Genomic DNA, 27,565 nt, shown 5'->3' with positions numbered 1-27,565 from the left:
GCACCACCCCATCAACCACCACCCACTCATCACCATGTAACACCATCGCATCAATATCTAACACATGCCTAACATCATCCCATTAGCATTCACCATCATTCGATCACCATCCAACACCAGCCATTCGCCATCCGGCACCACCCAACCAGCATCCGGCCACACCCATCGCCATCAAACCCCAACCCCATCACCCTCAACCTCCCACCACCTCCTCTCCTGGACCTAACACAGACACTGGAGTGTATGCGCAAATGCATGATCGCACACACAGACGGACAGAGCGCCACACACACTTGCACTCCTAGACCGGAGCAGACAGACATGTGCACACAAACAAAGGCTAGAAGACAACACACGCGCACTTACACACCAACACACAGACACAGACACCCCGCAAACACAGATGAAGAGAGACAGAGACAAACAATGACATACATCCCTGCACACAAACTCTTTCTGGTTTTCCTTCTGTTCTCCGTACCATGATTTATAAATATGTCCTATATTCCTGCTACATGCTGCAGTTGTTGGCGTTTGATCTGCTGTGTGGAGTATTTCTCCTCTCATCCCGTGGCTGATAAAAGACTCCAGACAAACGCCGACACATACACACCGACAAACAGTCTCCACAACTGCACACCAATGGAAATTCATTTATCACTCTCGCCAATCACGTTATTTTGCTTGATGTCACAGCCAGGTGGTTTATTTGAAAATAGACTCATGCACACCTTTTCTGGTTTTGTTGATGTAAGCAAGCAAGTGTTTTCACATATGTTTATGCATCAATTGATGTGTGTGTGTGTGTGTGTGTGTGTGTGTGTGTGTGTGTGTGTGTGTGTGTGTGTGTGTGTGTGTGTGTGTGTGTGTGTGTGTGTGTGTGTGTGTGTGTGTGTGTGTGTGTGTGTGTGTGTGTGTGTGTGTGCGCGCGCGCGTCTGGGTTAGTGTATGTGTCTGTCTGTGTGTGTGTGTGTGTCTGTGTGTATGTGCATGTGTAGATGTGGTGTTGGTGTCACTGCATCCCACCTGGCCACTCTTACTCAATCTGCCGGTACAGCAGCTACTCAATCTGGTGGTCAAAACTCTGAGGAATAAATAAACTGCTCAATTTATTTGATATACTTTCTAACATGCCACCCTGAGCTCGATAAAACACATTTTGTTGAAAAAAAAATATATATTTTATGTGTTGGTTATGCAGTGTTGCCGTTTTCGTTGCTGTGGCATGGGAATTCCTGTTAATTCCTTTAGAGTCTTTGCAAATGACAGCTAATCAATTCATTCAGTATATTTAGTTAAATATGACCTTCACACAGGGTATCTCATTACAGGTGCCGGTTCAATCTGATAGATTACTGGTTCAATCGGCTCAATTTGATGAATTTATCATTCATCTTTGCATAGATTTGCTGTCAGTGTTTGATAAGTCCACAGTATATAATTTCCATGTATGTTGATAGCCTTTAATAGGAGTGCATGGCTGAACCTGCACTCACACACATTACAAATTCGACACTGGTATTCAATTCAGAATTGTTACCTGAGCTAGTCTTCAGTTCAAGCTTGCATCAGGGATACCTTCCTTTGTACTTACTGTTTGTTCTATTGAGCAGACGTTTTCATTTAAAGGGACTTACGGGGCAGACAATGGGGATCAATACTTTTAGTACTGTTTGAAAGGGAGTGCTATATTCTTGCCTCAACACTATTTGAGCGGTATATATTTCTTCAAAGGAACTACAATTTCCTAGCTGTAACATGAATTCCTTGTCCAATGCGTCCCTGATGCATGTGACTGCGACTTGAAGATTGGCTCGAGGCCAAGGACCAGTGCCGAAGATAATGTCAGCTGCGTTGATATTCAGTATAGCAGCACAACCTCGAATGGGATAATGCTTTTATACAGCAGTTCCTCAAGCGCCTTGTGTGTGTTAAGGGTAATAAGCGAGAGCAGATTCAGATTCTGTTTGTTTATTTCATAACTTATTTGCCTCCGCCAACAGAGATGACTGCCTCTGCCAGTGATTCACCTGCTTTTAACTGTTGTACAGCTTGTGGGATACATTTATTAACAGGGACTACATTGTGAACATTTTGAAATGTGATCCATCCCCGGTTTAACTGCATTTGAGCTAGGCTATTGTTCAGGGAAGGGTACTTAGTAATCCCCCTATTGTGTCGAAGTATCAACCAAACTATGGCTTTTAAACAAAGGATTGATGCTTCCTTACCGGATCCTGATCAGGTCAAACCGCTAGACAAATACAGACATACATATGGGAATCTTTAGTTCCCCACGTCAGTACGCTGTTATCCAGAGTGTCAATATCAGTTACATTAACTTGAAAATAACAAAATACTGTCTAATTCTGTGGACAACACTTTCATGTCCATGGTAAAGTTACAAGGTTACAATAACGTTCAACATCAGGTTATAAAGAAATTTTTGATCACATATAGCAGCGCTTGCCTATGACATTATGTTACTTGGGGTAAATTTAATTAGAATGAAATTAAATAACGTGAATAAACGTTACTAATATACCAACCTCAATAACTGTAGAACATGATAACTGCCAGTCAAATCGGGTAGATTTTCACCTGTTATGGGGGTGCGGGAGCAATTCCTAGGTTCTCTCGCTTTCTTTACTCGTCTTTTGTAATTGTTTTGATTCAGGGACCTCTAGAGGCCGAAATTACATACACCTTTAACAGCTTTAGTGGTTAATGTAAATAATGCTAATTAGAAACACCTGTAAAGCAGAGTGATACATGTATAGTTAAAAGCCCCAATGCTGTTATATGTCTATACCAGCATGTATGCCTTTTGTCCAATTAAATGACCTGGTCAGTGTGGTATATTATGTTTTCGTTTTGTATTTTAAATGTTTGCCTATGACTCCAATGTAAAAAAGTTCATGTTAATGAAACTATAGTGCTGATAACAATATAATGATGGTAATAATTATAATGGGACCAATTAGCAGCCACCTACACCTTCTCTCACATGATCCCAAACCTAGCGCACACTGTCTGCTTCAAATAAATGCAGCACGGGTTTCAAAGCTTCTGAGTTTCCATCATTCGCAAGGAATGACTTATTCATTGACACACAGTTCAGTTCATTGCTCGACCTATGTTTTATTTATCTGTAAACTCGCATGAAGGCATCTTTGATCACACTTATCCCTCATGCAGAGTGAAGACACTAACACAAACACCCACAGCCGTTAACATCAGGGCTTCGCACTGACGCTGATTCCCATTCCCTCCTCTGAGACGCCTTTCCTGTCAAATCTTCCTTTAAAACAGAGTGTTTCACTCCCGCTCAGAGGGCGTGTACAAATGTATCTATCACGAGGAAGTGCCTAACAACCTCCCAGGTGTGACCGAATATAAATGTCTGGATGTACCTCACACCTGTGTGCGTTTCCAGTGGGAGAATCCACCTGGTCCAGGGTAAACACCGGGAGAGAGACAGCAGAGAGACATTGAAGCCCGGGGCCGGGCAGTCTCTGGGGGGAGCGCTTAATGAGAGCCTTCCCTGTGTAATGACATTTTGTGTTGTTCCAGTACGGGAGGCAGTAGGTGTGTTTGACCTTATAGACAGAGAGAGAGGGAGGGAGAGGGAGGTAGACAAATAGAGGGGAGGGAGAATGAAAGGGAGAGAAACAGAAAGAAAAGAAGGGGGGCTTGTAGAAAAGAGTGGGTGGTGGACGAGCAAGATCGAGAGAGAGAGAGAGAGAGAGAGAGAGAGAGAGAGAGAGAGAGAGAGAGAGAGAGAGAGAGAGAGAGAGGACCAACAAGATTGAAAGGGCAAGAGAGAAAGACAGGGAGGGAAAGTTGAGGGAAAGGGAGAGAGAGCTTGGTAGGAGAGAGGCAGGGAGGGGAAAACTGAGGAGGAGTGAGATGACTAAAGTCTTTCAGTGTCTCTATCTCTCTTGCTCTCTCTCTCTCTCTCTCTCTCTCTCTCTTTCTCTCCATCACTCATCAGCACTGCTTGGACCGCAGTGTGTGCTGCCATGACAACACTGAGCAGAGATGTGTTTTGCTTTATCCCTGCAGCTCCCAATCTCTTCCATAAGCAAACGCTCAGAAAACCTCATATGCAGCCTTCTTGTGTTCTTAGCATGTTTGTAACTGCTAGGCCTCCTGTAACACACAGCTGCGTATGTCAATGCTAATAACCCCAAATAACATCTTAAGTAATCTATATGTATTCTCCTGTTTTTGTGCTTGCTTGTGTGTGTGTATGTGTGTGTGTGTGCACGCGTGCGTGCGTGTTTGTGATCGCACATTACACTCTAGGACCAGCAAGGTGTTTCCGGCGGCAACATCTGTGAGGGGGGGGGGACACACACGAGGGCAACACCCCCCCTGTGAAATCAGTTAGCGGGTACAGGATGTGGGGAAACTCTCGGGGTGTGAATCCACCGAGGTCAGGATTACAGTCAGAGTGGCTAGCATCCTGGTTTCATTGCGCCTTCACAGATTAAAGAATGGTACTAGATTAAGAGGAGGCTGAGATTGAAGCTCGCAGTGTGTGTGTTTGTGTGCGAGCATGCGTGCGTGTGCGTGTGTGCAATTGTGTTTTTCGCCATCGCAGTGCAGTCATTTGCATGCCATTTAACGAAAGTGAAACAAATATATATTTTTTACTGCAATTTTTATGTTACATTTGGGAATAGAGCATAGTTTACTCTGAATATATTTCATTAGGATTTAATTTTGATACATTCTGCAGCTTGGCTTACCCCATTATCATAATATTTTCATCCCAGACTTGATAGAATGGTAATATTGACCTTTAGTGGGATGCAGAGGGAAAAAAAATAAAGGGATAGACAGATACTTATTTTTTAGACACATTATTTAGTGCATCATTTTGTCAAGAGGGACTTCTTAGAAGCCGTCCATACACATTTTGTTCCCGTTCATTTCCTTCATGACTGGACGTTTAATCAGGATGTCCACTGCCGGCTCTGAGCAGTAATTGGTATCACGGCTTGATAAAGCACTCCCTACCAACGTGATTAACGGCCACGCAAAGATAACAAAACGGCAATTAGCAAAATAAAAAGGCAACAACATTCATGAATAAAGATGGAAATGTCTGCCTATCAATTTTGTGTTGAAGTCTGATGTACGCTGGACGATGTTTATAGGAAATATAGCCGTCTCCACAAATATATTTGTGTCTCCACAAATATATTCGTGGAGACACTGCACACGGTTCCCATAGTATTAGCGTACTACGCTTTCATTGCTTCGGGCCACAAACACAGAGTCTCCTCATTATCTTTTCTCCCACTATGCTCAAACCTTTTAAAGGTCTGGATTCTCGGTGTGTGAATGATAGAGAATCCAGGACAGGCCGCCTCAGGCATTAAAATAGTTATTTTAATGTCACCGTGATCTCACCGTGAATAGGTAGGAGCGAAAATAGACACGAGCCGAAAATACATCTCGGAAGGGAGAGGTGGCTTGTCTTTGAGGCAGCCGCCTAACCCATTAATGTTGCGTAGCGATGTGTCTTCTTGCAGGCTTGACACTGCTGTTGACATTGCTTGGTGGGCCAAAGGGAATCCAAACAACCATATACCGTTTAATAATAATTCAGTAGACACTTTTCTCTAAATGACTCACTATTCATTTCTAGATACATCTTATTAAGGAGCAGGGAGTTGGTGAGGTGGCATCATGCTTAGGATAGCAGGTGTACCTGCAGCAAAGGGGTCAAACACAAGGCCCTGGGGCCAAATCAGGCCCAAAGCCAAATCACATCCGGCTGGTGCAATCATTTGAGATTTCAACACATTTTGGTCCGCATCTGTGACTCCTCCAATGCGCTGAACTACAACAACATGCAATCACTGCAAACATGCTCCTAAGTGGGTGCTGCGTGCTGAATACCCACACCCACCTCCCTCTTAGGCCCACCCCAAAGCGCACGCTACAGCTCTTGCTCTGCTATACCCAAGGATGCATACTTAGAGTACCAGGGTGACGCTGTGTTAGAAGCAACATTGTCTTGACCTTGATCTTTTATTGCAATTTCTACCGTCTATAGACAGAACGTCTTACCTGGGAGTGTTTGTCGACGGCGGAGCCGTTATGTTTAAAAACATAACGTCTTACCTGGACGAGTGTGTCGCTGCGGAGTGTGCATGTCTGTTCTTACCCGGGCGCGTGTGTCGATGGCGGAGTAGTTATGTTTAAAAACATAACGTCTTACCTGGGCGAGTGTCGCTGCAGTGTGTGTGCTTGTGTGTGTGTTCAGACTTGCGCTTGTGTCGATGGCTGAGCCGTTGGGTTTAAGGGTGAGAGTCGATGCGGTGTGTGAGCGTGCCTGTGTGTTCCTACCTGCGCGTGTGTCGATGGCGGAGCCGTTATGTTTAAAAACATAACGTCTTAGCCTGACGAGTTTGTCATTGCCTTTGTCTTGACGTACGGTGCGTGCGCGTGCGTGTGTTTGTGTGCGTGCACAAACGCCCTGTTTGTGCCTTGTTGCTCTGAGATATGCACACAGTGGATGCAATTGCCATAGAAACAGCTATTAAAAATGCTAAAGAAAAAAAAAAAGCTTCCAGACAGATCGTCAGGGAAAATAAAGTTTATGCACATAGCAACTGATTCGAAGAAAAGGTATCTCTGATCATTTAGTTTGTCTAGACCACAAACACACAAACACACTCATTTTCATATTGTGCCTGTGAAGAGTCTGAAGTAGTAATGACTGTGTGCCGACTAATTTGTCATTAGTTAGATAAGATGAGTGGCAGGAGGAGTCATTAGTCACCTGGGTTTTCTAGGTGGGACCATGGGCAGAGAAACAATGGAAAACAAAATACACCATGATGGTCTCATTATATGAATCCCATACAAACAACCGCTTGACTCCCATTTTGTATGTGTCTGTGTATATGTTTGTGTTTGTGTACATTTTAATTCAGGATCTCACATGTCACTTTATCTTTAAAGATGGTCAGCCGGATATAACATGGCACGACTGCTGTCAATTGTAAGACGACACAATTGAATCTGCGAGCTGACAAGGAGGTGGGAAAAGGGATGGGGGAGAAAGCAGTTTAGCGGAAAACTCTTTTTCCATCCCTGATTTGTCTTAGAATCACACTATAATTAGAGACCATTTTCTCCCCCACTTAAACGGCCGTAATACCTAATCCATTGTAAGGCGGGCCATCACTGGCTCATTTAGTTTCACCCTCGCTAAAGTCATTAGTCATGCTAATTAGCATATGGAATCAAAGGAGGGTAGCTTTGGGGATACTAATTGCGGTTTAGTGGTTCGACAGAATCAGAGGTTGTGGATGTAGAGGGGGAGGGATTCGGAGCGAATGACAGTTGAGATTGAGGGCCGAGCATTGTGTATCCAACTAGGTTGTCTGCTATGGGTCTGCTGTGGTTCGTTCTATTCTTTCTTCACTTATTTTTTTCGGTTTGATTTGGAAATGTTGGCCAGCAACAAATGCTCCAATTCAGCACAGGAAGAAATGGCCAGATCCAGCCCATTAAATTATGTGCAGTATTTAGGCTTGCCATTTTTTCTTCTCTGCCATTTATTGATTTACTGGCGATTCTACAGTAATGGCACACATGTCTGCCAATTTATGGTTGGCATAGAAAACAAATGCCTCATAGTAAAAAAAAAGACAAAAACAAACCTAAATCACCCCCTTTTCTTTGTGAGCAAATCCTAATTACTGAATTTAAGACTGTATCTTCTTGAAAGTGTTGCTATGCGAGGGAATTAAACCCTCTGCCCATTTTGCAGCCCAACCTCTATTTGTTACTTATCTGTCTGTCAGTTATAAATCCCCCCACCATCTTGGATCCAATCTGTGGCAGATCGCTCTACCACAGTCTGAAAATCATTCATGCATCATGCACACAACATCATGCTACATGCATGCATTAACACACACAAACACACAAATACAATTGCGCCTTTTTGCCAGCTTAGGTGGGTTGACACGTTTAGGTTTACGGTAAACGCAGAAGCCATTTACATATCTGAATAAAGGATCCAGACACACATCGTTAACTTCTCGCTTGGCGAATGACCACTGTGATATGTGAGCTGGTGGAGGGAGGGGGTGTGGGGGGGGGGGGGGTCAGTTGGTTGCAATATGAGGGCTAGTTGCTACTAAATCGAACACACTGGACCTTTCATAAAGTAATCCAAACTTCATCTTTTGTTCAACCGCTGTTCAAGAGCAGGGATCTTTCTACAATGGTGATTAATAGTTTTCTAATCTTCACATTGCATAGGTTATCAATGTGTTTATAATAAAAATAATCTGATATTTAAATAGATTAGTCTAACTAGTCTATTGTAGTATTGGTCGTGGCCCTGAACACACACACACAGACACACACAAACATACAGACTCAAACATGCATTTGTACGAACACTGCCCAGGGCGTCCAGATTGTCGATGCTGAATTTGAGAAGCTCCTTTGTTTGTTTTTTTGTATTTATCTCGTATTACTGGCTGGTGTTTACTGGAGATGCTCAGCAATAATGTGCCGGCGGTGTGTGAATAATTGATTGGCCACCGCTTTTAACAGGGAACTGAAATCAACAAAGCTGGAAGGAACATTCATCTCCCTGGTGATGCTTCACCAAGACGGGGGGGGGGGGGGGGGGGGGGGGGGGGGGATGCTGGCTGCCTCACACAGTAATGTGATGTGGGGCAGGGGGCAGGAGGGATGAAGGGGTGGAGTTGGACCGAAGAAAAAGAAAAGACAAACAGTGTCTGCTCAGACACTGGGAACACATGGTCTCAATCTAGGGCACAAGTGCGCCGCAGGGGGGCCAGCCACCTCTGTTTCTGCACCTGCCAGGCTGTCAGACACTTTGGGTCTTTTCTGTCCGTCTTCCTCTCTTTGTGTTTTTGTTTATGCCCTTATGTGTGCTTTTTTTTAAAGGTGCGGTCCACCGATTTAACACATTGAGGCTACTGGGGTAGTGGGAAAGATTAATAATTACCTGCAACTTTTAAATTGAACCCATGTAATTCGATGTTGCAAAATAACAATTTTTGCCACCTGGGCAATACATGCAAACTAGGGACATTCACAAACATTCACAGACATTCACGGACATTCACAGACTCCCTTGAATGTGTTGGGAGACTCTCTTCTCTGGTGCAAACCTCACCCTGTTGCCTCGTTAGTTGGCAGTGTGTTTGCAGGCAGATGCCCACATTCCTGGCAGTGCCTTGGCACAATGCACAATGCTTGGGGGCGGAGTCTGAAACAAATGGCGCTGCCATTTTTATGACTTTTTTATTTATTTACGACAAAAACAGTTTGTAGTCAAAATATTCTTCCTTCCGCTCACCGACGATATAGAAAAGTAATGAAAAACATGTCATTGGTGAAGCTATTATAATCTACATCAGGTTATATTGGAAAATTTCACTAAATGATCAAACAAATATTTCCCACTATCCCAACAGGAGCCTCGATGTGTAACTTCGTTGCACTGCCCCTTTAAGTGCATGTAAGTTCTAGCGGTCAGAAAGCAAACCCCCTCTCAGCCTCGAAACAAAAAGAAAGATAGACTCTAAAATAGTCTGAGAGAGGGAGAGAGACTGAGGGAGAGGCTCTTAGTGAGAGAGGGAGAGACTGAGTATGAGAGTGGGAGAAAGATAGAGACATAGGCTGGGTCAAGGAAAGGGAAGGCACTTAGTTAGAGAGAGAAGGAGAGTGAGCGAGAAAATTGCTTAGACAATTGTTGTCTGCCAGCAGTAGAGGAATGTTTGCTTTTACGGCAACTGTACACATGTTTCTCCCTGTGTCTCTCGCCTTCAGCCTAGAATATATGAAATCCTTTCAGATGATAGTGTTTGGTGTTCTGCGCAAGGGATATAAATACCAACAAAGACTCCCGTGTACCACACCTAGCGTCAGTATCAAGAAAATGATGCCCCATTTCTCTTCCAGTCTCACACCTGAGAAGGCTGTCTTTTATTATAATGTGTTATCATAATTATTAATATAAATGTTGGTCACAAATTACTTCATCAACTGCAAACGTTACTTGATGCCTTGAAAAGATGAGTTCCAATCTGGAGAGCTAGTTACACTCTCTGTTCGGGTGCTTAACTAGCACACAGGTGTGCGTGATAATCACATGCGTTGAAAGGTAATGTCAATGAGATACAAACTACATTTAGTGCCTTTACTTCTGATTATACTAAAGTAATTATCTTTCAATCCTCTCTAAGTGGTTTCGGCTTAAAGCATCTGCTGAATGACTTGTAACTAGCCATTTTCTTTAGCATGCTTTTTTGTCTAACTCTCGGCACCCACAACAAAGGAAAATGTGACGACTATTTCTTCCTTCAGCTTGGCTGAACAAGACATCCGTACTCTTTCTGCTGCCCCAAATGTTTCTCTGTACCAGGCCTGGCCTTCCTCTTTCATTACACAGCCATAATTCTTAAAAGCATCTCAGACAATGATGGTATTCACAGCCCAGTTTCATATTTAATCCCACTGTCTTGTTCCCGTTTAAACTTTGCATGTCACCATAAAGGTGGGCTGTGAGGGCCAAACTGTTATGATTTCTCTTTGCTTTCTCTTTTTTGAAACAAGAGCTTGTTCACCCTCTCCGTTTGTCGGGGGCCTCTCGACTTCCAAGGCGAGGGAAAAACATTAAGGACATTCTTCTTTGCCTTTAAGCCGACTCCTCTTGAGGTGGAGAAGAAAAAAGCAGTTGTGGTCGGCAGGAATTATTCCTTCAGCTTTCAAATCAGCCATTTGTTTTAAGTGCAATGACAGCCGTGGCGAAGTGATCCTGCTGCCTATTAATCCACGGCAATTATGTGCATGTTTTAATTAATCATATTGGCAACTTTTCTTAAAGTGAGATTAGTTGGGCAGGCAGGAGGCCTAGTGGCTCTTCGTGAGGGAGCGGTTATCTGTTCCCCAGCACATTGGACTAAGCCCTCCAGACCTGGCTCAACAAGAACAGAATGGATGGAGGAATGTGATGCAATTTAGGTCAACACAACTGACAAATTCAGTCGAAGGGAAGAAATTGATTGCCATGTTTGTTTTGTTTGTTTGGTCTTTTTTGTCTTTGTCCAAATCCAGTGTTATATTTACATTATATTGCATTGTGTTTGTATTCATAAGGAGATTGTATTTCAATAATAGTTATGATTCATGAACCGGTGTACTGTTAACGGAGGTTCTTTGGTGGCCCACACACCCAAATAAATAGATTGGCCACCCTGAGTGCCTCCCTTACTAGACTTTGCAGATAAATAAATTAAGATAATTTTGTGAAGCATTCACAAAACTATTGTTTTGCAGGATTCTGTAAAGGCTGGTTGTCTGGGTCTGGTCCCGCCCTACCCCCATGTGTTATTCTCTGCCACCCCGGGGCCACATTTACTAAAATACTCTGGAAAACACCCACTGATTACTGAGATCCGTATTCACCATGACCTCTCTGCTCAGCACGATACATTGAATAAACATGCACAAACACACACGTCATGATGATTCCTCTTGCCTTGTTTAGCGGTTTAAAGAAACCCTCCCTTTGCTCTCTGCGCCTCCATCAGGTCTCTGTCTGGGCGCATCGTGGGGGGCGTGTGGTGGTTCTTCACCCTCATCATCATCTCCTCCTACACGGCCAATCTGGCCGCCTTCCTCACGGTGGAGAGGATGGTGTCCCCCATCGAGAGTGCCGAGGACCTGGCCAAGCAGACGGAGATCGCCTACGGCACGCTGGATGCCGGCTCCACCAAGGAGTTCTTCAGGGTGGGAGAAGTTTGGATGGAGATCAAGACCGAACACACGCAATCAGAAACATGGACATCCTTTAAAACACACACACACACACACACACACAGTGTCCCTATTTCCCTCTCTCTGACAGTTTGTCTCTCTCTGTTTCCTCTTTATGTTCCTCTGTCTCAACATTTCGTGTGTGTTTGTCTCTGTTCTCTTGTTCCTCCTCTGTCTTAGCTTCTTTCTGCCCCTTTCCTCCGCTCTTTTTCTCTCTCTATCTGTGTCTGTCTATCTATTTTTCTCGATCTCTCTTCCAAAGGAGGCTGAGTAGGGATTGGTTTTAGATAATCAATTGCACAATGGTTAGACACTCATTCACACAAAGACACATGGACACCCACAGACACACATTGATGCACAAACACACGGCAGGCATCATCCAGCGCACATGTGCGAGTGCTGTAGGTGTCAGGCTCCTAAGTTCATCCTCTCACCAACGCCCACCTCCCTGTTCCCCCCAAACCCAAACCCTTTCTCCATACCCACTATTCGCCCCATATCATCCACCCCTGAAAAGGAAGCTAGATGACGTGTGCCTCTCTGCCGTGTTCGTCTCCATTCCACCCCAGAGGTCCAAGATCGCCGTGTTCGAGAAGATGTGGTCCTATATGAAGTCTGCCGACCCGTCCGTGTTCGTGAAGACGACGGACGAGGGCGTGGTGCGCGTCCGCAAGTCCAAGGGCAAGTACGCCTACCTGCTGGAGTCCACCATGAACGAGTACATCGAGCAGCGGAAACCCTGCGACACCATGAAGGTGGGAGGGAACCTGGACTCTAAGGGCTATGGGATCGCCACCCCTAAGGGTTCCCACCTCAGGTAACAACACAGCGCCGTGTAAACCCACTGCAGCCCTGCTGGATAAACACAGGGCCTCGATCGTGTCTGGGACTCTGGGCTACCTCGCAGGATATGCTAGCACAACGTGTGTGTATGTGTGAGTGTGTTTGTGTGTATGCGTGTGTGTGTTTGTGCGTGTTTGTGCGTGTGAGTTTGTGTGCGTGCGTGCGTGCGTGCGTGCGTGCGCAAACGGTTATGCTACCATTATGTTAATTAAATTTATTTTAGCTGATGGCAACCGCAGTGAGTTTGTTAGTTAGTAGATATTATTCAGAGGTACATTTGTATTCAAATGAGTAGTGCTTACTGCTTATTACAGAATCATGTCATGCTTCTTTAATCCTGTTGTAGCTGACAATGGTACTGGTAGCCCATCCTGGGAAGGTAGCTCAGTTTCTCAGAACACTATCAGTGCTTCTTTTATTTAATGCAGTATTTTGCATGAGCATTCCACCTGCATCTTCATCCATCAACATTCATTTTCAATCTTATTTATGTCCAATTGAATTAATCCCCTTTTGTCAATGTATTTTGCATTTACATAATTTGTCAAGCGTTAGTATTGTTGCCTTACTTAGTACACATTTTTACATTGAATAGATACTGTCTGCCTTCCTTGCGATATTTGAAACATCCTACCTTTAACCTCTGCATCTCAGTCTGTTTCTCACGCTCACCATTGTCTACACTGCCTCTCACAAAGTTAACTTGCCATTGCCATCCACTCCCATCAATCTATTTGTGTGTGCATTATTTGTGTGTCTTGTGTGTGTGCATGCGTGTGAGTGCTCTAGCGCAAGTGGCCAATGGGGTGTAGTCGAGCTGTCCTCTCCTCCAGTCACACTTGTGTTCCCTGGCTCGCCCACTTATTCCACTCTATAAGCCCTCTCTATGGCTCTCTATGGCCGCCTGCAGCTTGATTTACCCGAGGGCTGAGGCTGGAGCACCCTCTCACACTGTAAACAGACCTGTACAAAGTTGAGCCAGCACCGGCATGACTGCTTGCAAGGCCTGTGTTCATAAATGCCTAACAGACTTTTATACATCCATAGACACTTAAGTATAAAAATGCAATGCGATGAACTACCTGTACGGCTGTGGTGTTCGAAACCACATTATACTTGCAAAAATCCCTCCCCTTCCAAACTAAAAGCCTCTTGAATCAGCTGAAAACACTCCCTTTTCAAACCCACTTTTCCACTTGTGCCAGCACTCACGTTGTGTGGATTTTAAATGTCATAAATGTTTGGTGTTATTATTTTTTTGTGGCATGAAATGTAATAACTAATGGTTGAAATGATTATTCTACTAACGAAAATGCTACTAACAATATTCCTCCCATTGAGGAATGCAGAGTCACAGCAACAACAGTATCATCCCATCCCATGTCCCTCGATAGCTCACATCAACCTCACTTACACCTTCGTCTCTCCCTTGCCCCCCGAAACCTGAGAGGGTGCTGGGGAGAACATCTGAAGCGTTTAATCTCTCCCCTAACAAGCCTCGTTTGCTTTTAATGAGCAGAGCCATGTGGTGGAGGGCTGAGGTCTCCCCGTCCAGAGGTCCTCCTTGGTAGACGGCCAGAGGTCGAGCTTAGCGACTGCATATGAATTGGCTTCCGCCCCCCCCCCCCCCCACACCCCCAGGACTCAGAGGAGGCCCATTTGAATCTCACACAAATTAGATTTCATACTTGCCACAGTCGCTGCTGGATTGGTGATCAGACAAGCGGTTTAATGAATCCCCTTCACCAGCCCCGACACCTCAACAGATCCAAACCAACTGTGTTGTGGTTCACGTATGACGATGGCCTCTCCACCAGCACCTCTCTCTCTCTCGCTCGATTCTATAGAGTGCGATTACTTTACTGGGTGCTGTGAGTGATGTGCGGAATTCACACACTGGCACACCGGCATCACACACGTCTGGCTGTGTCAACCCAAGACGGATGTAATTAATAGATAATGCGGCTGTACAATGGGATCTGTTGTATTGTCAGGATGGGAATCAAAGCCTAAGAAGTGTAAAATTGACTTTTGTTGTTGCCAAGACATGAGTGACACTGTGAACGTGAAAGGAATGGTTTCCACAACATGTGAAATCCATACCTTATTGTTTTAGTCGGCCTCTTGGGCTGTATTCATCCATCTTTGTTGTGCTTCAGTTGAACATTGAAGCACAACGACAGTGGTGATGTTTTTCTTAAAACTAGAGTCTAGGCATTAACACATTTTTTACTTCACAGGAAACACTTACAAGGAACTCACGGGATGTACTAACAATACATTTTTCATTTTCTGCCAGTAACAATGACATGCCTCACATGTCCTCTGCACTTGTTCTATGCCTTAACATCCACACCTCATCCTAACAACCAACTCATGCCCTTCTGCCTACCTGTGGACACCATTTTATACTAACACAGCGTTCCTGATGACCATCCACCCTGACACCACACTACACTAACCAAATACACCAGCACGTGTCTCTGCCATGTACAACAGCATGCAGTGACTTCTTTCTTCCTGTCTGATTTGACTGGGCCAAGAAAGAATTCAGAGGTTTTACCAGCTGTTCCCAGCTCTTTCCACAGTGTTTCTCTACAGCTGTGTTGTCAATTCTGGGTTATGGATGAAGAGTCTCTTTTATAAGCCTCTGATGAAAGGCAGACAGAATAAGAATATCTGCAAGGCACATCATAAGATCGCTGCAGCACTGATGAATTGGAGGGAAAATAATAAAAAAATACTGGAAAAATCTTTCCATAGCAGCGGCGGCTGCCGGATTGCAATATCTCCTATTTTCCTGCTCGAAAAAATATTCTTATCGCAAACGTATTATTTTGTCTGTCTGTCAGCAGGATCGAGAGACCTTTCTTTCACCGCCTCTCAGCTATAGGAAACACACTGACACGCGTACATTTGTGCGTACGTACTCGACAGAAACGGTGTGTGGGAGGACGGGCACGCCCGGATGCAGGTGCACCGTACGCGTTGTTTGATGTCTCTGGTGCTACCTCGCTGCAGTCTGCCACATCCGTCGCCGCTCAAAACAACTAGGCGAAGACGGGCGTGACAGTTTAAACACCGCCCTCTACCCCTCCAAACAACCCCCAGTCTCCTTCGCGTGTCCGTCCCTCTCCACTCTCCACGGATCGTTGGAGATCGGCGCGCGGTAGTAATCATCACAGCTCTGAATGTACTCTAAACGAGCCAGTCGCGGGGTTGAATATGGATAAAGAGAGAGAGAGAGAGAGAGAGAGAGAGAGAGAGAGAGAGAGAGAGAGAGAGAGAGAGAGAGAGAGAGAGAGAGAGAGAGAGAGAGAGAGAGAGAGAGAGAGAGAGAGAGAGAGAGAGAGAGAGAGAGCTGGTTGCCTTGGCGACGGATAGGCCCGGAGTACTGCGGAGAGGAGATTACCATTTACAGACGAGACCGACACGTGTGTGAGGTGTCCTCTGTTCGGGTGTGCTCTGCCTCCCGCTGAGGGCCCCCCCTGCTTGGTAAAACCTGACTCCATCGTGGCCACCTGGCAGCGCAGACTATGTACGCCGATATGTACACATGACTAACCTCCATGAAAATAACATGCATTCAACCACTCCTGCTGCTCCATCAGTATCAGTAGCCACGCGCGCAGGAGTGTTAACCTAGCAATCACTCCCACAATCACGCCCACCGCATATACGACCAATCACACCGTATCCGACCCATGTACATATATAGATATATAGAATGTGTCCTAATGGTCTAATCGTTGTATCATCATTTCCAAGAAACCCAGTAAACCTGGCAGTGTTAAAACTGAACGAGCAGGGCCTGTTGGACAAATTGAAAAACAAGTGGTGGTACGACAAGGGAGAGTGCGGCAGCGGGGGAGGGGACTCCAAGGTCAGAGCCAGTTTGGTAACCCACCGCCTCCTGGTGGGGTTCAGGGTAACCGGCAGACCAACCACTCAGCGCTCGGGCCCCCCCCCACCCCCCCAAGGGCCTCCGCCCGGTGGCTAGCCACGGGAGGCCACGGGCGCTCCTGGAGACGGGAGGATGGAGGAGCAGACCCATTTCTTTGGCCTACAAAACCAAATTGTCATCACAAGTGTAGGCCGCAGAATACCCTGCTTCAAAACTGAGCAACGGTAGTTTTCAAACTGAACTGCGGCGCCTCGGGGATTTGAACATATTGACCGGTGTTCGTCCCAAGTGAATCGGGACTTCCACGAAGAGTGTGCCGGTTACCCGGAGTGATATAGTAATACACATCTATTGACCTAGGGAGCAAGCACACCAAGATAGATGGAGTATTAATGCCTATCACTTTGACTGATGATGTTAATGATGTCACTGCTATTCTGTGTGTTTTGCGACGTGAGTGCGTGTGTCTTGGTTTTCTTTCACAAAAGTATTAACACGTGTGTTTATTTGTGTGCGTGTGTGTGTGTGTGTATTTATGTATGTGTATTTGCTGCTCTGTGCTTCTTAAATGAATAACATAACATAACATCACCTATAAACATGTTATTTATGTTATTTCCCTTACGGTTGGAAGAATTCCAGTTAACCTAGCGGTGTTGAAACTCAGTGAGCAAGCCGTCTTAGACAAACTGAAAAACAAATGGTGGTACGATAAAGGCGAGTGTGGCAGCAAGGACTCCGTAAGAAAGGTCAGTCTTCAACTCAGACAGTCGCTTTATAGCCAACCCCCCCCCCCCCCCCACATACCAATCCACACAACCTCCAACCCAGCCCCCCCCCCCCACCCGCATCCTCAGACCCCAGTTTGGCCTCAGCCTCATCCCAGACTAGCCTCCTAATGCCCCCCTGTCCCCTTCCCCCCCCCCTGACCTACCACAGTCCTCTCTCAAGCACCTTAAACAGAAGACCGACGTGCATTTGCAGCCACGGTCGTTGTGTCCTCCTGTACACTTAAGACGTAGCGAGTTTGACTTTGGATTTGAATAGAATTTTTTCACTGGGGTCATAGTTAAGATGCAGACGCGTCAACGCACACTCGTTCTCATTGCCGCACGCACAGGCACGCGCACCCAGACACACGCGCGCACACACACACACCGACAGAGCCCGGTTGTGTAAAGCCTATCTGTAGATGGATGGCCTTGAGAGTGCTGCGTAACGGCCCTAGATGAAATGTTCTTCTAACCTTGAGCTTGTAGAACACATCGCTCACAATGTACAAAGGGATTTTATTCCTGCAAAACTGGAAACGACAGCACGATAATATCCCCAAAGAGTCTGCAGAAAGCAGGCAATGTCAGATGAGAATATTATAGCCTTTGAGATGAGGAATACCAACCTTTTACCTTGTGGCCCCTTGCAATGACTCCCCCTGTTGCCCCCCAGTTAAAATGGAGTGTGCATGTTCACGTGCAAACCATGTCAATCTGGCCCATGGGTCCTGAATCACACCAACTGTTTTGCATGAAGTGATGTTTGTCTCTGTCGACTAGCGGGGGGGTTACTTTTGATGAATTGTCCTGTGCTTCATTTGTTTATCAAGTGTAGGCATTTAATTGCATGGCTACAGTATTCACATATGGGGATGTTTTAATCTGCCCCCTGGAATACGTTGTGACTGACTAAATGATTAAAAGTCATTTGTCTTAATGTTTTATTTACGCAGTGCTAATCACATTTAGAAAATGTTAGCATTTGGGAATTTGTTGAGGACAAATATATTTTGATAATGAGCCCGCTGGCAGCTGTTTACAATTATGCAACAAAAGAAAATACACTGGCTATCCAAGTTTACCCTACTCTCTCTTAATTAAGAATCAGGCTATAAGCTAATTAGCACTATTATAACTTAACTTTGAAAACACTTCCCATTTCCCCAACTGATAATGAATGAAGTATATACCTGTTTAGTTAAACCACTTTAATATGGTAATGACTGTAGGTTGAATTGACCGGAGAACATTTGGTCGGGCTAAATTATGGTTTTAATCACCTTAAGTGACCACAGTTCTGCTAAGGTCTGCCATCCATACCTGGAGATATCTCAGATAGCGCCATATAAATAACCCCACTAACATTGAGACATAGACTGTATAAAATAGCTTAAAACGTATTTATGTAAATGGTAATGATTCTGATACGTTGATATTCAGACAGGATCTCAAATGAACCAAATGCACAGAAATAAGTTAAACAAGGGCTTTCGATAGGGTACGTTCATATTTGTGTCGTCACGTCTCGTCGAGTGCACGCTCAATGTGTGTGACTGCCTTCTCCTCGCTCCTGAGCAAACTAAATGTGTGTGCATCCGTAGCTAGAAGACTCCATGCAGAATGCATGTGCGTGTCCCTGTACCGCCTGTGTGTGCTAGACCTGTCCCTGTGAAACGCTCCACGTCGTGTGTACCTGTGTGTCATCTAATGCGTGTCGCCCGCCCTCTCCCTCCCACTCCCGTCTCCTAACCACGTGTTCTCTCCCCCACCTCATCCCCCCTCATCCCCACCAGGACAAGACCAGCGCCCTGAGCCTCAGCAACGTGGCGGGGGTCTTCTACATCCTGATCGGGGGCCTGGGCCTGGCCATGCTGGTGGCCCTGGTCGAGTTCTGCTACAAGTCCCGAACCGAGTCGCGGCGAATGAAGGTGTCCACCGCGCGTGCCGCCGCAGCCTCGGCCGCACAGGCCTTTCACTGCGCCTCCTTAGACAGGGGCGCTAGCGCCCCCTACACAGAGCTGCAGAGCTACGGCCTGTACGCCAACAACACGGTTAAGATTTAGAACACGGGGGGCGCCAGAGCACAGCGCACACACCGGGGTAGGGACACGCTCTGGATGGCGCCGTGATGATGATGATGATGATGCTAATGATGATGATGATGCTAATGACGATGCTAATGATGATGCCGATGACATGCATATGCCTTCTTCCTCACAGCCCCCCCTTCCCCCCCCCCCCGATCCCACCGTGATGACAGTTATGGTCGCTCATGGCTTCACCTCCCTAGTGCTAAAACAGTCCCAATGTAAACCCCGCCCCCTTCTTGTATACCCCCCTGCAGCTTTCCGCCTCAGGCGAAACCTGGCTCACTCACTGATTCTCTTGTTATCTTTTTTTTTGGGGGGGGGCGATATCTTTTGATTCCAAATTGCCCCCGTTTCTCTGCTGCACGGTAGCAATGCAGACACAGGTGCACGTGTTCTCTTCACTGCATGTTACGGTGAAGGATCAGAGGAGGCTCAGAAGCTATATATGTTCGCTAGAATTAAATGATCTGGGTGGATAGTATTAAGCTGTCTTATTTCTAATCCATCTAAGCATGTTATGCTTATATTCCATCGCTATACCTAATGAGGTTACCAATTGATGATTCAATTTTATGAATTAGTTGTAGTAACAGATCACTATTGCCTACACATCGATCCGGTCAACTATTAATTATCAATATAGCCGATTTCCTTAAGACAAAAGTTACAAGATGCCATACAAATGGGCAATTTGAATCAATTCGTGCGCCAAATTCCCTTCTTCTTCTTCTTCTTATCCACCGCTTCCACTCTTCACCCTTGGCTGACCTGCCGTGTGACGCAGGGTTCATTGTTGTGAACAATGAGCATCCTATCAATGTACATCCTATCTATGTCAATCCCCTGGCCGGCCCAGGGGGGCCACGCCCTGGGGGCTCGCCATGTGTTTCATCCTTCACTCCAGCCAACTAGAGTTAGAGGACGCCACAGGGCTGTTGCTGTGCGTCCCTGTCTGTTTGTAATCACACCGGGCTCAACCTAACCCATGTACAAATGCATTTATTGTTAACATCTTTTGAACTGCTGCAGCTTCTGGTTGTGTTTTTTCCAGCAGCAGCAGATGACACATGAGTGCATTTTTAGTTAATTATCTGGCCAAGTGAGATTAGGGATGCACCGATTCCAGTACTCAGACTTGGGCCCAATACTGTGCTTGTAAAACTTCGCTGATACAACCACCCGATACCACTTAACGCAACGTGATGTAACGTTGAAGAGCTTATGGTGAACCCAAACGTTTTTTTTGTAAACGTGGCATTTTGTCTGATATGATCGTCAACATAGCAATCTATGCCATTTTAACACTGTTACTGAAGTGAGTCCCCAATTTAGAGCATAGAGCAGCGTCCGCAGTTTGTGTGGACGTTTGGAGCTCTCTCCGGGCAGCGGTTGAATGTGGCGTCCGAGAGAAAGCTTTTCAGAAATGTTCCCGTATTCCTGGACACCTATAGTATTATCACTAAGGTGTGTGGCGCATGTGACATAAAACATCATCATGCTCATACACAACGTTGGTGTTATAAAAGTAACAAAAAGTCACAGTGGGTCGTAACCACTGGGATAACATGCCCCCCTCTTTCCTAGAACTCTCAGCCCAATTTGATTTATTGAGTTTGAAATCCAACGGAAACAGTGGGTCCACTGGCTCTTTAAACTGTAATGGCATTATTAGGCATATTGGCTCATATCGGTACTCTGTAACGGCGAGTACCCAAATGCAAGTACTTGTACTTGATCTGAGAAAAAGTGGAATCGGTGCATCCCTACATGAGATCCTTGAGTTTGACTCCTACATTCATGGTCATACGGCCCCGAAAAACATCCCCGCTTGCTCAGGGGCGAGTGTACAAGGCCAACGCCAGGAATCATCCTGATGGGGGATGACTTCTGCTTTAATTAGCTGACGAGGAGACACCTGATCAGTATGCTCATCAGATTGGCCGGCAGCCCTTTTGTCCAGCGGTGCCTTTTATGCTGTTTGCCAAGCAAGGCACAACAAAGCAGATCCAATTAGGGGGCTCTTGTAACTCAACCATCCCCTCGCTACTCACAGCTAGCTCCAGATTGCATCGGCCAAATTAGATCATCAATAGGAGGTTCATGGTGGTGGTGGTGGTGGTGGTTATTGGTTGTTGGTAGTTGCGGTGCTGCAAACAACATGCACGCGCACACACGCGCCACACATCATTAGCTCTGATATCAAGGCCTACTGGCTTTTATTGGAATAAAGTGGAGGGACAACGCCCCCGGCTCCTCTCCCCTCTCTCCGCCCACGCGTCTGCTCCGTGCGGGTGCAGCAACGCGTGTCCTCCAGCGACATGTGCCTCCACCTGTGAAGATCACAGAGGACAGGGGGAAAGACAAAGCGACAGGGGACGTAGGCTTCTCTCGCTCTCTGTCAGGAGCACAATAGCTCTGGCCTGCATTATTAGCATAAAGTTTTAGACCGTATATACGTTTTTTTTAAGTGACACTCATTTGGATACCTGTCACAAATGAGGGCGTAGATCACTGACGTAGATCGCCGATGTTGGCGTTCAAACCCACAAACTTTTAGGCGGAGAGCCACCAACCCTAGCCACAACTAGACGACACTGCCCTTGTAATGTGTTCCCGGAGAAGGGGAACCCCAGACTAGGGACCGAGCCTAGATAGGAACTCTTCAAACATTGCTGGTGTTTTGTGTGTTTTCCCGCTCTAGATGACATGTGTTTGTTTTGCTTGTTTTGTGTGTCCGTCTGTATGTCGGCGTTTCCCGGCAGCAGTCCATCAACGACGCCATGCACTGTTCGACCCTGACCAGGATGAGCGGGAACGGGAATGGCGGGGGTGGTGGAGGAGGAGGAGGAGGAGGAGTAGGAGGAGGAGGAGGAGGAGTTGGGGAGAACGGCCGCCTCCTAGCCCACGACTTCCCCAAGACCGTGCAGACGCTGCCCTGTATGAGCCACACTGCCAGCCTGGGGTTGGGGGCCTCGGGCATGTGATCGCGTCACGTGACACCAAAACGGCGGCAAGTCATTGGCAGGGTCGGACCGAGAGGAGCACAGGACTCTTTGACTCACAACAAAAAAACCTGGCTGGCAGGATTGGCTACCCTTGCGTTTAATTCCAGCACAAATCATCAACTGGGCTGCCAGCCTGAGATCCCCCTCCCTCCCCCTCCTCCTCCACCCCCCCCCCCCCCCCCCCTCAACTAAATACAAGACCTTACTGCCAAAATGTGCTCTCAAACCGCTCACTTAAAACTATGAACCAGCCAGCCTCACACTGGCTTTAATTTGTTTCTTTCGATTTTTTCCTTTCTTTTTTCTACATGGAGAAGATGTTTGAACTGTATATTAAGGTGGGGGGGTGGGGGGGAGGGGGGGGGGATGGAGGATGAAAAATGATTTGCAATAAAGAAGTCGTCACCGGAGTGCGCTTTGGACATTTTTTATCATGTTCTCTGTGTTTCAAGAAGAAGAAAAAAAAAAAAGAGGAAGAGCGGTAACTGGGCCTCATTTTCAAGCTCTCGTCTCCAGCCCGGCGTTTCCGTGGAGATGTCGACGTCGCTCCGTGTGTGTGCGCGCATCCAACCCCCCCCCACCCCCCCCACCCCCGCAGCTCCATCTCTGACATTGTGGTTCCTACGTTGCTTCTGTCGGGAGTTCACGTGCGTTGTGTGTATGTGTGTGTTGCACTGATGCGATGATGATGGACACGGTCGAGACAGAAGCTTGTGAACCGTTTGACAGTGTTTTGGGTTTCTTCTATAGGGGTGCGCTTCTGATCTCACTCCCCCCCCTCCCGTCCACTGCTCCTCCCTTAAGATAATAACGCCTCTTTAGAAGGGCCGCTTCACAGAGTGTAAGACCTCGGATGAGCACATCCACGTGTGCCGATATTAACGCAGTTTACTTTGTTGAAAAGCTGAGCGCTCCCCGAACGCTTTTGGCTTTTGGGGTTAAAGTCGATCCTGTCTAGTGACAAACCAAACAACACGCATGTCATTGCTGCTACACCTTATCAAACACACCATGCCTTGTCTTTGTGCCACATGATGCACTCTCACGTGCACACACATACACACACACACACACACCCTGCTGCTATTGAAGACAGCATTGTGATATCGCTAGGAGAAATGGATGCATTGGGAACACATTATCCAATCAGTAGTATTGACTTCCCGATAACAACCTCGAGATAGAAACAGAGCAGCATTTAACCGATTCAACATTTATCTGTGGGGATAATGTACTGGATTGACCCTTACACTGTATTGCACTCTCCAGACATACCCACAGCTACTTGGAACAGCTGGTGTTTGTTAAACCACACACCAGGGGTCATGTCAGGTGCAATTTCACAGAACTGTGTCCAATGTCTTTATAATGCAGTCATTCCTACTGTGACGTTTGAGTATTATCATTTGGTTGAGTTTTCTTAATTTCATGATGTAGAAAGAAACTCTGTACTGCAGAGGTTTATACACCCTTCCCCCGCACAGTGACCGTGGTTTATATAAGAAGGAGTGTGAGGATTTAAATACGTGATTAATTGACAGATCAGACGGACACTTATCCCGCGGCGGGTGCTCTATTGCCCTGGATAGCATCAGTTTGACCTCCTATCCTTTAAGGATATGGGACATAATCCCTGGACTGTTCGGGACAATGATGACTAATAACCACACACGGACTAATTGGTTTATAGAAAGGAAATCTGTTTATCCAGCCACTACGAACACAAACATTGCTAGGGTTGATGCTTCAGTGCCAATGAAGTCCTCACCCACTGTATATTGCCTCTCTGTTGATTTGTTTTTATTTGATACAATATGGTTACACAGTCAATAAATCTCCACCTTTTCTCAACGCCAAGGGTGTCGCAAGCTAGGAAAAACAAAGTCAAGACTTCATCGTAGTCATGTATATCTCCAACTTTTATGTATATATAAAAAAAGGCTTCCTCTTCCTTGTGAAGATGTCCATACCCCTTCCCACAATGCATCACTGCGCCTCCATTAGTTTGACGACGTGTGTGTGTGTGTGTGTGTGTGTGCGTGTGCGTATGCGTGTGCTATTTTCTTAATGTCATTTATTTTTATCGATGTATTAATGAGGAACACAGCACAGCACTCCATGGCGGGGTGTTGACGTTTCAAAATATGTTTTATATGCCATAAAAGATTTGTTAAAAGACACTCAATGTTTGTAAGATAAATGCAAGTTGGGTCTTACACGCTTCTAGTGTAAAAAAAAAGAAGAAAATAATAAAAAACATACCAGTGTTTAATAATCTGTAGATTATAATGTTGTTTAAACCAGGTGCAATTGATTTTATTTGATCTCATTTTCATATTTTTGTATTCGTTTTTAAATTATTTTAAGATTTGCTGTTGGTATTAGAAGTGTTTGGGGATAAGCAACATTTTATTTTAATGCGTTTAATTTTAAGCGCTTTTTTGGGGGGACAAAATATATTTTAATACCAGAATCAAAGTGACAAAAATTAGTTCACCAGAACCCTCTGTTATCGCTTTTGTTGTTGTTTACTTTATCCTAACGTCACTAGTTAAAAATGTTTTGCAGAGTTTGAACAATGACATACAAAATCGATGGACAACATGAAGGGGTTAATTTACGGAATTTAAAACAAGAACTCAAATCAGTAAAAAAAACGACTTTTGAAAATGAAAACTTTCTTTTTCTAGCCAGTGTCCTGAGGGAAGTCATTCTGCTTTTGTAACTGAATAAAGGAATCAACTATTTACATTGGTTTGCTTTTTTTGTCACCCAAGAGGACGTCATACTCATTGCCTGGCGGGCCGATGGGAAATACTTTTAGAAATTTGTCTAAAAAAATTGACTCTTGAGACAATTGCGTCTCTTGCTCTGAATGCTTCATGCTTCATTTGAGTAAATTATTCAGATTACTACGGAAGTAACCCAATTTCTTTCAGGGCCTCATAACACGCCACTAATATGGTAGTTCCTCAACACACACACACACACACACACACACACACATATATAATATATACCATTTCTTCTCTGTTCATCAATACTGCAAGGGGGAAGCATATCTGTGTCAGAGGAAAACATGTTTAATATCACGCAATGGCAGGGTGTCTGTGTCGCACAGGCTTGTAGCGAGAGTGTGTATGGTGTGTGTGTGTGTGTGGGGGGGGGGGGGGGGGGGGGCATAATGCAGAGGCATAATGAAGGCCCACCATGATGTATTCAGTGCATCTCATCTGTTTGTCGTGGAAAGGTCACAGGATGTCAGCCACTTTGTTGTCTCCCGGTGATTACTAGTCGAATCAGTGAGCTCCCCACCACTGGTGTGTATCTGTAAACAACCAGGCTTTTCATCTCAATCTCTGTCTCTCTTTCTTTTGTTTGAATCCGAAGTGCCGCTGGTGTCAGGTGGTGTTAATGATGTGTGTGCTATATGCTCACTAAAGCACAAGAAACGGCACACAGTCATTGTTTGCGCAAAGGTACTTCAATGTTTTCAGCCACGCTTACCAAAGTGGTTCTCTTAAATCAGGGCTTTTCGTCATGATCAGTTTTTCACAGGAGCGGTTGTCTTGACACATTTTTTATTCATTCTCTGTTTCTGTTTGCGTGTTTGCTTGCATTCGTGTTTGCGTAACGTGTGTGTGTGTGTGTGTGTGTGTGTGTGTGTGTGTGTGTGTGTGTGTGTGTGTGTGTGTGTGTGTGTGTGTGTGTGTGTGTGTGTGTGTGTGTGTGTGTGTGTGTGTGTGTGTGTGTGATTTTGCCATCACACTCGAGTTTCTCTCAGTGCATTGTGTCTCCACAGTGTATTTACTGTAGAATACCATTGAATTAGTAATCTGCTTCATTCAGTGTCAAACCTCATGGGAGGAATACAATACAATGCCTCGCAAAAACAAATCTACCCAAACATAGGGTATGGAAAGTTTAGAAACACAAGAAATAAACATTTCCAGCCTGGAAATACAAAGTTAGGTACTGATGTACTGAAGGTTAGAATGTGCTGTTATTCCTAGTCTATAAAAAATGGCTCTAAAGTAAAGCTTATTATTTAATGTAACCTCCTTTTTATTGATTTCTAGATTTACGATCTGAATTATATTCTGTAGTTATATTCACTTCTAATAAAGTTACACTGATATAGGAAAAAATGAAAGTCCAAATAGCTCTCGAGTGTTCTTCGTTAGAGTACTTAAGTACTGAAGTCAAACCCTATATAGGCTACCCAAGATTGTACATAAAGAATGTAAGGGAGGAGATCTATGAGAGGAGGTGTGGGCTTTGTTAATCAACACCGGTTAAAGGGACACAAGTGTTAAAACCGCTAATAACAGAACAGATAATAAACAGATCAGACCAACAGGCAGTTACAGATCAGTAGTTTTATCAAAAAGATACACTTGCTTATCAGAATACAGTATATATTTTTTAGGGTAGACGGACACATATCAATAAACTATTCTTAATCGATAGCAAATATTGAGATGAGGTAGAATTACCATACTGGTTGGAACTTAATAGTGGTTAAGCGCAAAGAAAACATTTTTAATGTCGCGTTATTCTTGTTATCAGCTGAAATTGTGTCACCTGAGAATAGACACGGACGGAAATAAACACGGTGATGATGACTGATGTCTTAATAATAACAGCTAGGTAATATTGCAGCACAGCCCAGAACTTGATAACACAAATGAGCCGTTATCTTAAATTTAAATTCTAGGGCCAAGCAATAACTCGAGGAGTTACTGTGGTCGTCAAGTTGAGATTGTGTGTTTTTCTTCATTTGATCGATTATTAATTCGTTCATCTTTATCCAAATGGTATGTCTTTGATCGCCTGCCTGTTTGTATGTCTCCTTATTAAAGTAATTAGCTAGGAGGCGTGTGGCGGAGCTCACTGATGAACCAGCAGAACGGTTTGTCAAAGAAGAACAATGACGGAAAACATAGAGCGAGTGAAGAGAAGAAAGCGAGAGCGTCTTGTGGTGAGCACTCAGATGATTAAAAAGTGAGTCCTGGCTAATTGAGTCCAGGTGTGGCTCCTACCAGGGTCTGGGTGCTCGTTAGAGGAGAGCTGATGAGTAGCAGCAAGTGGGCACTAATTAACACACACACACACACA

The 27,565-nt window shown here is 45.2% G+C and overlaps 1 protein-coding gene across 1 annotated transcript in view; it reads left to right on the top strand.

Annotated features, from left to right (window-relative positions):
* gria1a (glutamate receptor, ionotropic, AMPA 1a) overlaps window positions 1-22,563 on the top strand; it is a 62,658-nt gene extending 40,095 nt beyond the window's left edge. The window contains exons 12-17 of the mRNA XM_056600909.1: window positions 11,604-11,802; window positions 12,402-12,649; window positions 16,444-16,558; window positions 19,146-19,280; window positions 22,205-22,250; window positions 22,314-22,563. Of these exons, the coding sequence (XP_056456884.1) occupies window positions 11,604-11,802; window positions 12,402-12,649; window positions 16,444-16,558; window positions 19,146-19,280; window positions 22,205-22,250; window positions 22,314-22,426 (856 nt within the window). The 3' untranslated portion in view covers window positions 22,427-22,563. The remainder of the gene's footprint in view (window positions 1-11,603; window positions 11,803-12,401; window positions 12,650-16,443; window positions 16,559-19,145; window positions 19,281-22,204; window positions 22,251-22,313) is intronic.
* Window positions 22,564-27,565: the final 5,002 nt, after the last annotated feature.

Source organism: Gadus chalcogrammus, chromosome 10, assembly GCF_026213295.1.
Source record: "Gadus chalcogrammus isolate NIFS_2021 chromosome 10, NIFS_Gcha_1.0, whole genome shotgun sequence".
Taxonomy (NCBI): domain Eukaryota; kingdom Metazoa; phylum Chordata; class Actinopteri; order Gadiformes; family Gadidae; genus Gadus; species Gadus chalcogrammus.
Note: the sequence above shows the minus strand (reverse complement) of the source record. Positions and strands in the feature narration are given on the sequence as shown.